General features: G+C 49.9%; 1 protein-coding gene across 1 annotated transcript; it reads left to right on the top strand.

Moving 5' to 3' along the window:
• Nucleotides 1-3,444: 3,444 nt before the first annotated feature.
• Nucleotides 3,445-6,103, top strand: LOC101912926 (tubulin beta-2 chain). Its single transcript, XM_055799008.1, has 4 exons — nucleotides 3,445-3,601; nucleotides 4,080-4,188; nucleotides 4,490-4,600; nucleotides 4,809-6,103. Exons 1-4 carry the CDS (start codon nucleotides 3,545-3,547, stop codon nucleotides 5,867-5,869), a joined length of 1,338 nt encoding a protein of 445 aa, XP_055654983.1. The 5' UTR covers nucleotides 3,445-3,544; the 3' UTR covers nucleotides 5,870-6,103.
• The last annotated feature ends 8,918 nt before the right edge of the window (nucleotides 6,104-15,021 follow it).

Raw genomic sequence — 15,021 nt, 5'->3', positions numbered from 1 at the left:
GCATCTCAGCTTGTGAGAATCCAAAATACTTTCTCATTTCTATACACTACAGCATCCTGCCCCTCAAGGTATGGAAAACTTAAGATGCCACTCTGGGGGATTTGGGCATAACTTCAAGGTCTTTAAGGCATTTACATCCTTCTGAGAGGAGCCACAGACAAGGATGTGACCCATGAAATGGCATGCTGAGCCATGGGGTGGGTGAAAGCCTTCTGAAAGGAAGGCAAGTTTCTCTTTAGGAAAAACCTTCTAATGACCCACAAACTGTCCTGCAGTACATCAGACAAATGCACATATCTCCTATTATAAAGTAAAATGACCGAGTCCTTCCCTTGGGCTGTTGTTAGCTGGTTTTTGCAACCTCCTGCATCCTGCAAGGGAGTCGGGACTTTCATCAGTGACCACTTCAGTGGCTGAAGACAAGGCTCTGGCGGTTGTCACACCCAGCCTTGTAGCTGGGAGGTTGGAAACCCTGTCAGGGAGGGGGAGAGGATACATCGGTTAAAACCGAGTTGATCCTCTGAGTTTCATTAAACAAACTCCTGACTGAGGTTATGTTATTCATCCTCTCCTACGTTGGGCGAGGATGGCTGTGTAACAACCTTGCGGGCCGGCATTTCACCCGTCCTGCTGCCGCTTCTGCGCTCCCCTGGCCATGCTGCTTTTACACCCTGGGAAATCAGCCGGGCTGATGAAAATGTTGCAGGCTTTTTTTGTCCCTTTCTGTTTTGTGCAGCTCGTTTCTGCCGGGCTGGGGGGGGGGGGCGGTTGCCGGGGAGACTGGGGATGGAGGAATCCAGCCAGGGCCGGCCCCGGGGTTGGGGCAGGGGCTGCGCAGACAGACACATCGATGTGAGGCAAATACAGAGAGGGGAGAGAGGCAACTGAGCTAACAGCTCAGCAGTCCATTTCCCTGCGAGCCATTCGCCATGAGCAATGCTGGTCCTTTGGGAAACCCTCCGTTTCAGATGCTGACCCTCGAATTAAGCTGGACCTCGCCTGAGGTCTCCTGAAGTCACCTGATGGGCTCTTCCCCTCTGAAGGGTCCTGTCCAGGGGTTGCAGAACAGCGAGACCTGGATTTCCTCCCTCACCCCTCAGTGATGCAGCTGTTTATTTTAGAAATAAACATTTCACATCGTATCTACACAGAAGATACACTTGAACCCCCCTCCCCTTCAGAAATATGAATTGGGGTGGTTTTTTTAAGATAAAGCAGCTGGGGTGACTTTCTTTCCTCCAGTGTTAATAATCTGTTTTCCTTGAATTGGATTTTAAAATGGCTTCCTTTGAAGCCTCAAGCTGTAAGGAATGAGCTTAACATAGGTATGGAGGATGCATAAAATCAGCTACTCCCTTTTGCCCTGAAATGTCAACAATCCTTCTGGTCAATAAGTAATACACAGTGCACAATACGCAGAATTCTTGGAAAGAATAGTAGCAAGCAGTCACAGTACCTGTTTCGCACCGGCTCTGCTGTAAGAGGTTTTGCTGCGCCAGTGTTTTCAGGAGCACACCCACCGCAGCCATGGGAAAGGCTGGCATTGCTTTGAGTCATTACCTGGAGCGGCCAGTGGTCCACCGGAGTTGCTAATCTGCAAGTTATTTTTAAACCCGTAATTATAGATGTGGATGTTGATTATGCAGTTAATATGCCACAAAAAATGTTCGCTTGGAATTAAAGCTACACATTGTGAAGCATAGTCAACCAAATAATTAAATTGCTCCTGGCTTAGGCCAGTAAAAACAGATTTCACAGGGAGTGCAAGTGATGTGATTTATATTTCTCACAATCATTGTTGAAGAGACAAACCTGAGGCTGCCTTTTGCAGCATCCCCTTTTGGAACCGGGATGCCTTCTCCCTGTAAGATGAACAAAAGAAAGGTGTGGATGCTTTGGCATATCAATCAGAGGAAACCGGTTTGTTCTGCAGATTACCTTGGCAGAATGTAAAACCAGATCTAGAGTGATCCACAGGCAGGGTTATCCATCTGCATAAACGAGGTTAGAAAGATTAGGGGGATCGGCACATGGGTAGAACAAAGGAAAGAGTGTATGGAAGAAATACGGATCGGGAATGGTGATGAACTCTTTAGCTGCACCTCTAGAAGAGCTGTTGTAGCCTTCGTCTAGTGTGTTACTAAACCCGGGTTTGGCGGAGTTCCGCCTGGCGCTGGCCGCGGGGAGCCTGCCCGCGGTTACCGGGGCTCCGGGCAGCCCCCCGGGGGGCCCCGCACCCCCTCACCGCCGCACAAACCGTGTGGGGAAGCAGGCGACCCCCACGGGGAGCCACACGCCGCGCTGACCGCACCGACGGGCACCGGGCGCGGAGCGGACCGTGCCGCCCCTCGGTGCTTCCCCCCCCCGACCCCCCGACCTCCTCCTCTCCGGCGGCGTGGGCGTGTGCCGTTGTACCGCCCGCAGTGCCACGCCGGGATGCTGGAAAATAAACTGGGGAAAGCACCTCAGGGGCGCACACGTCCAGCCCTCCCTTGCCCCCCCCCCCCCCCCTTTTCAGCTCCTTTCTTCATCCGTCAGCGAGGTGCAAGACCCCATTGCTGCAGAGCTAAGGGAAAACACCCTCCCCCCGCGCCCCCAGCCCCATGAAGCAGCACCCACGTTGTCTATTGTCTGGCCGAGGGTGGCTGGTGGCTGCTGCCCTTAGCCGGGCGGGGGACCGCGGGAGCCGGTGGCTTTGCCAGGGAGCGGCCCCCGGCTCAGTCGAGGGAGAGACACCCGCCCTTGACGGGAGGGGAAGGACAGCTGAGCCCGCCACCGGGGGAGCGGCGAGCACGGCTCGCTCGGGGCACGGCGGGGTACAGGGCAGGGGAGGCGGACGAGAGGTCATACGGCACAGCCCGTGCTACGGGGAAGCCCACGCGTGTCCTGCCGGAGACGGATGAACCGGGTCAGGGCGCGGGGCTCCTGACCGCTGATGCGGGCGTTAACGGCACGGGGTGCTGCTGGTGGGTGCGCGGTGCCCCCGTGGTGAGGTGTCTCTCCCGCCGGCGCCGTGTGAACGGCGGCACCGGCGAGGGGCGGGGGCTCCCCCTCCCCGCGGCGGCAACGCCCGCTGCTGCGGCAGGGAAGCTGTGACTGTCTGGGGGAACAAAAGGCTGCGGCGGCCGCGGGAGGGCGGAAGGACGGCGGCTGCCAGCAGCGCGGTGGCAGAGCCGGTTCGTACGCGGGGCGGCCCAGGACGGACACCCGCCGCGGTGCTCCGCGCCTTTGTCCCCGCTGTCAGCGACGAACCGGGGCGGCGGCCGGCGGCGGTGCCGGTGCCCCGCAGCCGCTCCCCGCTAGCCCCGCCCCAGCCCCGCCCCGCCCCGCCCCCGCTGCGGGAGACAATGCTGCAGCCACGCCACGCCCCTGCGCGCCCATTGGCTCCGCGCCGTTCCCGCATGACGTCACCGGCGGGGCGGGGCGCGGCGCCCCATTTAAGGGGCGGCGTGGGGCGCGGTCGCCGCAGCGGCGAGTGCGGGAGCGGGCGGAGAAGGCAGCAGCGGCGGCGGCGGCGGTAGCGGCAGCGTCGGACACCGTCACCATGCGTGAGATCGTGCACATCCAGGCCGGGCAGTGCGGCAACCAGATCGGCGCCAAGGTACGGGCCGGTGCGGGTCGCCGCGGGTCGCCTGCCCGGGGCTGCGGGGCGGTGCCGTGCTCGCTCAGCCGGGCTCCGCGTGTCCCGGGCAGGGCGCAGCTGGGGGGGCACGACCCCTCTTCCCGCTGCAGGGCACCGCCGGGCTCGCCCCTCCGGTGCGGGGGGTGCGCGCGGGGCTGTTGCCTCCCGGGGGGGCTCCCGTGGCGTGTGCGAGGTGCCCCTTGGGTGGGGGGGGCAGCTCTGCCGTCTGCCCGCCCCCCGTGTGCTGCAGGGGTCCGGGCGGGCGGGGGAAGGGGGCGCCGAGCCGGTGCCACACCCCTCCCGTCGGTGTGAGGGGGGGGAGGGGCGCGGTAGTGGCCGCGTCTGGCGGGGGCCGCCCCCACGCGCGGCGAATCCCCGCGTGCCACGTCGCGGGGCTTCGGCCAGGGGGCGCGGGCGGGGCGTGGTGGCGCTGACCCCTCCCGCCCTGTCCCCGCAGTTCTGGGAGGTCATTAGTGATGAGCATGGCATCGACCCTACGGGCAGCTACCACGGGGACAGTGACCTGCAGCTGGAGAGGATCAACGTCTACTACAACGAAGCCACCGGTAATGCCGCTCTGCGATGAGCCCCCCGGCCCGGTGCTGCGGGGTGGGTGGGTGTGCAGGGGCGCCCCCAGCACATCCCACTGTGCTGCCCGTGCCCCCGCCGTCCATCCCTGCAGTGGGTGCTGCCCCAGTGGTGCTTCAATGGTTCCTTTGTATTCCCAGCCCAAAATGCCTCTATCCACATTCCCTCGCCTGCCATGTCCTAGGCAGCAAACTGGGAGGTGAAGGGAGCACACTGGGGCTCCTGTGGCACTGGCTGCTGCCTGCGGGGCTGTAACACTGGCACTGGTTTCCCCCACAGGTAACAAGTATGTCCCACGTGCCATCCTGGTGGACCTGGAGCCTGGCACGATGGACTCTGTGCGCTCCGGCCCCTTTGGACAGATCTTCCGTCCCGACAACTTTGTCTTTGGTGAGTGTGGGATGGAGGAGTCCCAAAGCGGGAGCTCCGCACAGGAGAGACCTGGTGCGAGCATGCAAGTGACCCTGGGGGATGTGAATCCCAATAGCGGAGTGGGGGTGGAGGTGAGGGGTGAAGCCCGTGGGGTGGGGGAGGTGGCATCACCTGTGTCCCTTGGTGGGGCACTAATGTGGCACCTTGCTCTTGGTCTGCCCCGTAGGTCAGAGTGGGGCTGGCAACAACTGGGCCAAGGGGCACTACACGGAAGGTGCTGAGCTGGTGGACTCTGTCCTGGATGTGGTGAGGAAGGAGTCGGAGAGCTGCGACTGCCTGCAGGGCTTCCAGCTGACCCACTCGCTGGGTGGTGGCACGGGCTCTGGGATGGGCACCCTCCTCATCAGCAAGATCCGGGAGGAGTACCCCGACCGCATCATGAACACCTTCAGCGTCATGCCTTCCCCCAAGGTGTCGGACACGGTGGTGGAGCCCTACAATGCCACCCTCTCTGTGCACCAGCTGGTGGAGAACACGGATGAGACCTACTGCATTGACAACGAGGCCCTGTATGACATTTGCTTCCGCACCCTGAAGCTGACCACTCCCACGTACGGGGACCTCAACCACCTGGTGTCGGCCACCATGAGCGGTGTGACCACCTGCCTTCGCTTCCCCGGCCAGCTGAATGCCGACCTGCGCAAGCTGGCGGTCAACATGGTGCCTTTCCCCCGGCTGCACTTCTTCATGCCGGGCTTTGCCCCTCTGACCAGCCGCGGCAGCCAGCAGTACCGAGCCCTGACGGTGCCCGAGCTGACGCAGCAGATGTTCGACTCCAAGAACATGATGGCCGCCTGCGACCCCCGCCACGGCCGCTACCTGACGGTGGCCGCCATCTTCCGTGGCCGCATGTCCATGAAGGAGGTGGACGAGCAGATGCTCAATGTGCAGAACAAGAACAGCAGCTACTTTGTGGAGTGGATCCCCAACAACGTGAAGACGGCAGTCTGCGACATCCCCCCACGTGGCCTCAAGATGTCTGCCACCTTCATTGGCAACAGCACGGCTATTCAGGAGCTCTTCAAGAGGATCTCGGAGCAGTTCACGGCCATGTTCCGGCGCAAGGCTTTCTTGCACTGGTACACCGGCGAGGGCATGGATGAAATGGAGTTTACGGAGGCAGAGAGCAACATGAATGACCTCGTCTCCGAATACCAGCAATACCAGGATGCCACTGCTGATGAGCAGGGGGAGTTTGAAGAGGAGGGGGAGGAAGATGAGGCGTAAAGTTGAAATGGGTAGGAGTTAAGTATAGTCTGAGCAGGCAAGTGTTCATTGAGGAGGAATCTGTGCAGTTGTGCTGAAGCATGCATTTTTTTAATTTGGTGCTCTCCACTGTTGCTTCTGTCAGCAGTTTTGTATCCTTGACTGTCCAATGTAACAGTAGTTGCAAAAAAATACTTCAGAGTCTTCTGTTGAAATGGTTAACTTCTCAAACATAAAGGCTTTTTGTGTCCTAAACTGTCTCCTCTGCCTTTTTTCTCTCTAGATTAAGAAAATAACTCGTGTAGTTTTCTGTAGCTTTGCTTCTACGTTTATTCCTTAACCTCAGTGAAAGTTTAAACTCAATAAATCAACATTTCTCAGCCTGTGAATTTAGCGGTATGGGGAAACTGCAGTTGAAGATGGTAGCAATTTATGGAAACAGTTGGTTCACTCCTGTGTCTGACAGCTCTATTGTTGGGGAGAAAGCTGCCTTAGCTAATAGAAACAAGACACTGCACTTGAGAATTCTGCAACTCCTATTTATGGACATACATGCTAGTGAGGTCTGTGAGAAGGTATTGAATTCCACATTACAAGCTGTCAAAACAGATTTGATGGGATAGCTGCAGGCTTCTCCACTGCCATTCAGCAGCTCTTCCTTGTCCCAAGGCCTGGAACAAGTACATGGTACCCATAGTATCCGTGTGTGGCACCTATATAGCATATGGGTGGCTGCTTGTGATTTGACTTGATCCTAAGCTGACCTATCTTCCTGCAGCCCTCCTCTCTAAATATAAAAAGTCCATGCAGGGAAGCATAGCTGTGTACTAGCAGACAACTTGAGGACTTGGTTAAGAACCTGCACCTCTATTTGGGCATAAAATTATTGTTTCTCAAAAACAGCCATTAAGCTGCCCTTAACTGTAAAGGGATTGATTCTTCAGGGCAATTGTCTCCTTTTATAGGAGACAAGGTGATGAGCATATTTCTAGATTACATGGCTTAAAGGCTGCTCAAGCATACATACTGTCTTGGAGTAGTCGTAGATACCCTGACAATAGCAGTTTCCAGCATCCCAGGTTATGCATTTGCAGGGCAGCTGTTTGATGCTCTTGATCCCTGCAGCAGGAGCCAGACCTCTACCCAGGGAGGTGAGAGCAGTGCAGCAGCACCCTGTTGTATGTCTTTGTGAAGGTAAGTATGGATTCTTTACAATGAGGGAGGGGGGACTTAAGTTGCCATATGCTTAAAGGATGTAAGAATCCTGTGTGAGCCTACAATGCAGTTGTCGGTAGTTCTAGGCTCTGTGAGACTTTCTGTACTCATACAAAACAAGAGTAAAATCCTTCATGGAGTGTAGCAGTTACCCAATGTGTAAGCTTAGTCCCTTGTTCACCCAAGCACCACTTAGGGGAGTGCTGTGCCAAAAGAGAACTGTGCTTTGAGAACTGCTACCAGTGCTACAGTTACTGTGGTCCTTACTGCTCTGACAGAGCTGGTATCCACATGTATGCAACCTCCGTTGTGGTCCTTTAATGAAATGCTTGCCAGGCATTACTGGAAAAAAGGCTTAAAATGGAGATGCTGTGCATGGCTAATATCTTGCCTGTTTTGGCTCTGTTAATTGACTCCACTGCCTGTGGATGCTGCCCTGCTGACGGGCCTGTTAACCTGGCGTGCAGGACAGCTGGCACTTGCTAAAGCTTTTCTCTCATCCATCATCCACGTGCTTGATTTCTGGTGTACACCCTGTAAAGAGGGGCAAGAAGCACTTAAACTGCCTGAACTGTCAGTAAACTAATATGAGTTTATATACGTCCACTAGTACTTGTATTTCTTAGTATTTGAGCAGTTCTTGGATTAAGCATTAAACAAACCAAGGTTGTTTCAGTAACTGAGTTAATGCATGCTGCCTCAGGCCTTTGGGGAAAGAACAGCTTATCTGGTTGCCCGAGTAACCTTCCCTTGAAATTACCTAGTTGGGTTGTACTTGAAACTGTTTATCATATAGCTTTGTAAAGCTGAGAAGGGGAGCCAGCAAATGAATTTAAACAAAGTTTTAACTAAAAGATGAGAAACTGTTTTTTGATAGTAAAGATCATCCTTTCCACTGTGGGAGCGTAGCAGGTTTCAGTGGTGTTCAGCATGTCTAGCTTCTAATTCTTAGTGTAATTACACTCTAGCTAACCCTTAAATATAGCTACCCAAGTGACACATTTCAGTACAGCTCCCTTACTAGAAGTAGGACACCATCCTACATTGCTTGCTGTTGTTTGTATTCGGTTTTATCTAGAGGAAGAGAAACCATAAATAAAGATACTCTAGACAGAAACATGTCCTTTCATAAATCCTACACAGCCTATTTGCCAGTCATAATCATTAAAATAAATAAAGAAATAAACCATTCCAGTAGGAGTTGAGGGAAATGTAGGAAAAGGGGATACTGGAAGGCTTAGACGGAAGGTTCAAACCTCCTTGGATGGAACAGTAAACCAGCTATAAGGGAGGATGAGTCTCACACTGTGCCTGGGGGCTGCAGTACTATTTTCTTCTGCTGGATCTTTGAGATTTAGCTGTATCTATCACCCAGGAGACCATTCGCTATAAAAACTGGAGATTGGCTGCTGTGTGCTAAACAACAAACAGATGTCTTAGCAAGTGGTGGTGGTTGCATTTTCGCTGTTTCACAAAGAAAGCAAAACCACTGAAAGGATTTCAGGATTAGATAACTCGGCTGCCTTAACCTCTACTGGGTGTTGATTTGTATTTGGCCGTGTGATGAGCAGCACCTCTAACCCCAAAGGTCTTGCATGAGGCGTCCTGTCTGGAAGAAATGAGGATAGATAGTAAGACTTAGCAGTGTGCGGCTTAGGCCACATACAATGGTTCATTTGTATTGAGAAAGAAGTTAATAGTATCGAGCAATATATTATTGTTTCAACATATCAACAGCGGCCTGCGGGGAAGCATTCTGTTCTGTTGACAGTTAGAGCTGATGGTGTTGGGAAAAGGAATACTTTTTTTGTTTTGTTTCCTTTATTCAATGTGTGGCATTTTTAATTGCATTAGTGGAATGTCTTGACCAAGGCAAACAATTCAATGTTTGTCTGTTGGTAAATGCCAGAAAGTAAGGTTAAGGCTGTAAAAGCAGCTAGGTGCTATGTAGGTTTAATTTAAATTGAAATGGAATGAGGTACGTTAACACTGAGATACCATCTCTAATTTCCCTTCCCTGTTTAGTTACAGGACCTCAGCCTAAGGCCTTATACCAACAGTTGTGAAAGGATGGTCCAATATATAGTCTGGTTCTTCAAAACATTTAAATATCTGTTGAAAACGTAGGCCTACATCTGTTTTCCAACAGATGTTTTCCAGTCTGTTGAGTGAGAGCAATAACAATTCTCCCCTTACCAACATCTGTGAGGTTTCCATATATATCAGAAATTGGGTTGTGTTAAACAGAAAATGGTCTCAGTGATGTGATAATCGAAAAATCAAAGCTGAGGCCCATCTTGCTGATAGGTGTATCTTTCCAGAAGGTGTGAGGTAAAGAACATGGTAAACCAAAGTACTAATGGGATTTATAACCTGAAGAAAGAAGAGAATCCAGATCTTTGGTTTCTTTTCCAGCAAACTCTCTGCAAAAATGGGGCAAACCCCTAATCTTCTGTGCAGGGAAATCTGCTCATGCTACATACTTCAAATTGTAGCAAATAGTATGGTGCTAGTAGGTCCTTCTAGGTATCTGTGCAAATACTATGTGCTTAAAGAAGCTGTGATGGACCGACAGAGTCCCTATGGGACAGTGCTGCAATGCCCTACTGCAAAACACAGCTCTGGTACCCAGAGGGACCGTGGCAGAGTGGTGCAAGAGGGACAAGTTTTTCTTACCTCACCACAAACAGCCCATGCATCTAGCAATACTCTGCACCAGAAAGAGTTCTTGCCCTGCTTCCTTTATCCTTTGCCCCTTCTTGTAAGCCTTGTAGCAAAGTTACGTGTAAGACCAAGATGAACTTCAGTAGTGGGTTTAGTAGGGCAAGTTTATTGGTGGTTCCACTGAAATCACTTTCAAAAAAAACCCCAACAACCAAACCCCAAACAAAACAACCACCCACACCTTGTTGTTTTTTACTACGTTTTTAAGAAGTGCTGTTAAAGTATATTAAATTCTGTTTTACAGGATGGGAGAATGTTTCACAGTGGGAGGTGCTTCAATTATTGCTTTCTATTTAATCAGGCCTAATATTTGTGTTGGCTAAAGCTATGAGAAGATAAAATCCTCTCTGGAGAAATCATGTGACTGACCCCTATATTTGGTATACATCCTTTCTCCCCAGGATGTTATTCTACTTTTCTGTTCCACGCTAAAGCGTAATGGATGTGTACTTGGAGGGGCTGTTCAGATGCGGTAGCTTGTGTAGGAGCTACAGGTGACACTGTTTCCCTGAACCTGCTCATTGCAGGGGAGGTTCTGTTCTCTCATTTACAAATAATCCTCTTCCCAGTCTTTTTCAGTGTTTTTCCCATGTAGTTTTCAGTGGCTTCTATGCTTCCACAGAACAAAGCTTGTGATTCTTTTGATGTGTTATATGTGCCTGAGGTAATCCAAGTAAGGTTATTTTCCCCCGCCACTTTCTTCAACTCAAAATAAACCTTTATAAATAATTATTAAGATCTGATCTTGTATGTGACTAAAAAAAAAAAGGAGGTTTTTGAGAATTTTCCCCCTTCCAATCCAAAATTCATTCACATTGAGCACCTGCCTTTTGGTACTCCCAACAATTGTCCTAGTCTGTTATTTAGTAAGATGGGAAAGAGCACACTGTTGGATCTCAGATACTTCCATTTTAGATGGTTGTTATCTTTAGCTTTTCTACATGAAAATGCAAAATGGAAGCATTTGGTCACAGGAAAATGCCTGATAATGCATTTTGGAAAAAGACATTTCTTGGCCCTGACTCTACTGGACACTTGTCCAGCTGGAGCCCTCTGAGCATTTGAAACTGAGGTGCAGGGAGGGTATTAGGTGGGGACACAACTGTGAAAGCCTGGCCCCCCTTCCCCACCCCAGCCATCCTGCCAGCAAAGGATACAGCGCAGGTGACAACTCTTTGCTCTCCCTGAGTAATTTAACAAGAAGCAAACCGATTCCCTATACCTAGCTTCAATCTTATTGTCAAGTATTTTAATTGTGAATCTGCCAGACAGAAAAATTGTGTCTTTATGAAGTGTGTGTATAAGAAGGCTATGTATTTACAGTGGCTAGGCAAAAAAGAAATAACTTAAGAGTAGGTCATTCCCTCCTCCCCGCTCAAAGTCGTTTTTCCCTTAAGGGCAGAATTCCACTCGTAAAGGAGGAAATCAAGTTAGCTTTGTTAAATTCTTGTTTACTGATGTTTGATTCTTGTAGGGTAGAGATTTTCTAACTGGTCTCAATTTGTCCATATCCTATCTTTTATAATCAGATTATTTTTCTCACTTGGCTTCCTTGGTAAGTTTAGGGCATATTTTATTTGCTTTTTAGCAAGAATGCCTCCATCATTGCAAAGAGAAACGTTAATAATAATCCAGCTTAAGCAGAATGTGAAAACATTTGCTACAGAGGATGAAATGGCTACCCTGGCAGAGGCTGTGTAGCTTGCTCAGTAAACAGTTCTCTGTTGTTTTGCACTGAAAAATGTTTCCATGTTTTCTGCGAATGTAATAGAAAGATACTGCCTGCCTTCATAGTGAGTAAACAGGGTTCTCAAGCAGAATTCAAATGGTCTCACAACAAGCCTTACCAACATTAAATGAAATTCAGACATTGACTTCTTACAGTCTGCTTCTCTGCATCCAGCATAAGGCTGGTCTTATAATTAATAAATTAATTGTATGGCTGGTTTTTGGAAAATCCAACTATGACTCCAGCTCCACCCTAGCAGGCAGGGAGAAAAAGCAAGCTTGGATTAGAGGTTTCCAGGGCATCAAGAAAACTCCCACTTCCATGGGCTGGCCTGATTCTGTATCCTCCAGCTCCTAAAAAGGATGTTCCCCTTGCCCCACTTCAGGTGCTACCTCCATGTTATTTCCTTTAGGCAGCTTCAGGGCATGTCTGACCCCTCTACCCGTCAGTCCAGCTCCCTGAACTCCACAGTTAGGGACAGTAAACTGGGGGTGGGGAAGAAGTTCTTTCTTGGATTAGGGAGTGTGCCAGAGGGAGAGCTGGTGCAAAGGAGGAAAAGGTAGGCAGCTGGAAGCAGCAGAGAACAGAGCAAGATGCTGAGTCGATTCAGCCACCTAGTGTGACAGCCCCCTGAACCCCTGCAGAGAATCCCAGCAATTTTAAACAGTGTACGTTGACTCCCACCACAAACTACTGCATCTCTTAGCAGACATCACAAGCTGAAGTTTAGAGTTTGCTCAGTGTCAGTTTGAGTTACAAGGAACTATCAGATTGCAAGATAGAGGAAGGGGGCTAAGGAACAAAAGAAACGGTGACTAGCAGATCAAAGTTGCTATCTGTACCTTGTTCTCGATGACGTGCAGGAAATAAGCTGCCCTGGAAAACGTGATATCAGCATTTCATTTATATTGATGCTGGAATCTTAGTAATCCCTTGACTGAAGGACCCAGTTCGTAGATATAGCAGATGTATTTCATCTCCTGAGTGATCTTAAAAGGTAGATGCAGCCTAGATGGGGGCAGGAGCCATCTGGCTGCTACCCCATCACATCTGGTGTGCCAAGCGGAAATAATGAGAGGCTGCGTTGTTTTGCCTTTCTTCTCGGTAAATTGCTGCCTGATGATGATCAACATATTTTTCGCTTTCTGGAGTCATTTTGCAACGTGTGATCATGTTTATTATGGTAACTTTGGAAGCCTGGTGAGTGGAGTTCTGTTTGCTCTGTCCTGCACAACCACACTCACAGAAATTCCTGACTCTTGGATGTTATAATCCAAGATCACAAGAGAAACCATACGGTGTGGAAGAAATACTAGGTTCCTGAAGAAACAATTCTTCCCTCAAAAGGAGCACAGGTCATTTTAGAATTGTCAGTGCCCTAAATTGCTCTGTAACATGATGTTCTCTCACACGCTTATCCTCTCTCCTCTTTTGTTCCTGGCCAAACGCACAACGCCCCTAGGTGCAATAAACACAAGTACAGAGGACTCTGCAATGAAACTGCTTTTGCTCATTCATAAAAACATGCTCAGTGTTGTAGCATTTAATTGCTTCTAGTGCCTGCAGTGGGTTGTAATTCTGAAATAAAAATAGATTTTGCTTTTTGGTATTTTATTACTAGAATTAAAAATACCTTCACAATTATTCCACCCTCTGGCTGGCAGAAATATTCTTCTGTCTTAACACACGTTGCAAGTAATTAAGCATCAGGTTCCAAAGGTGACCTCAGACAGTCCTCATCAGGGGGGAATATTGTAGTTACCAGGTAGAAGGCAAACAATAAGCTAAAGAACAGAGCCTTCTCATTCGAGTACCAAAAGAAAAGCGCAAAAAGTCATGTAGTCTCTGATAGACACGCCTGAGCAATAGGTGACGTCACCCATCACAAATAACAGAATAAAGCCATCGCAGGCGTTTTGTGTCCTTGAGCAATTCTCGCGTTTCTACATTTGAGATTCTTTTTTGAACAATGGGAAATTATGGACAGACATGAAAATGTTGTGGGATCCCTGTTGCCTCCCTTGTGCATCCATTGCCCGGGCTCCACTGTTGCCTTGGCAACTGGGAAGGCAGGGCTCGGCGCAGGCAGGGCTCGGCGCAGGCAGGGCTCGGCGCAGGCAGCGCTCGGCGCAGGCAGGGCTCCGCGCAGGCAGGGAGTGCGCTGCTGTGCTGCTGGCCGTTCTGGCTGCCGAGGGGCACATGGGCGCTCCTGGGCGCACACACTGCCTTTGTATGAGTGGGAGAGCTGTGACTTCCATTTGCTATGCTGAGCACTTAGGATTCATGGAGCTATAGTAAAAAATACAACAGGGACCTCCCATACCTATTTAAATGTCACAGATGGCTAAGATCTGTTAAAGTGTTTGCCAGAATGGAGGGTTCTGAATTGACATCCAAATAAAGATGTTTAATTTGCTTCACTGTGTGTTCGTGGATGTTCAGCATTGCTGTAGGTGAGGGAATTTATGCAAACATGTACCTCCCTTTAGGTGGTCAGTTTTAAAACCTGGAGCTACATCCCCCCAAAACCAGTGGGGATCTACAACCAGTGCTATAGCACCTAAGAATTAGTTTCCTAATGAAAGGTCAGAATCCTTAACTATAAAGCCCTAGGAGGCCACTGTGTGCATGTGGGGAGAAGACATCTTAGGGAGGATCCAGCTGCCTTCAGGAGGGGAAACAGAATGCTTCAAGCTGGTCCTTTGTAGGTTGCCAGTAATCTGGCACCCAAAAAGCACTTCAATGCCTGGGTGGATCCCACAGAGATGCAGCTGAGTTGCAGTTCCACCAGTAGTGAGAAGATGTAACTGCTGCTGCCCAAAAGGTTGAGTTACGCCTATAGCAAGTAGAAATGTATATGTGTGAGTTGTGCAAGCAGTAACAAAAGCTGCCTGTGACTAGGTATTGCAGAAATGTGTCAAAGGAAAATACCGACAACAGCTGGGATATAAAGAACACAAACATCAAGAGAATTTGGTGAAAAGATCTCAGTGCCCTCTGGATAGTTTGTGATTGCAAAAGCCACATGCAATAACAGCACATGTAATTCCACATGTTGTAAAGCTTGAGCCAGTCCATGCTTGTGACATTTCACAGCAGCTGAGGTTTCTGCACGGGGGGTGAAAAAGAGCCACCGATGATAAGCAAGTCAAGTCAATGAAGCAAACTGAGAGCCGCTTTTGAAAGCACAGTCAAAGTTTTTCCAAGGACACAGCAGCCAAATGCCAGGCAAAGATATGTGGTACTTCTTTAGCCACTAGTATTTCCTGCCATAGATGAAAAAATTGAGTGAAAGTGGTGACATTATGCATCAATTTATACTGTGTTAAGCACGGCTAACCTGAGTAATATGTAAACAACTCTGTTCATTCCAGCTGCAGTTACCTTTCTTCTTGATAGCGGTAATGATTTACCACATTAATTATTACCTCACCTTTGCAAAAATCCGCTGGGTTTGAAGGTGTTATAATTGCAATATAATGTTACAGTGTACTGTGATACTGAG

This window comes from Falco peregrinus, chromosome 3, assembly GCF_023634155.1.
Source record: "Falco peregrinus isolate bFalPer1 chromosome 3, bFalPer1.pri, whole genome shotgun sequence".
NCBI lineage: Eukaryota > Metazoa > Chordata > Aves > Falconiformes > Falconidae > Falco > Falco peregrinus.
The sequence above is the reverse complement of the archived record's forward strand: the minus strand, read 5'-3'. Positions and strand labels throughout refer to the sequence as shown.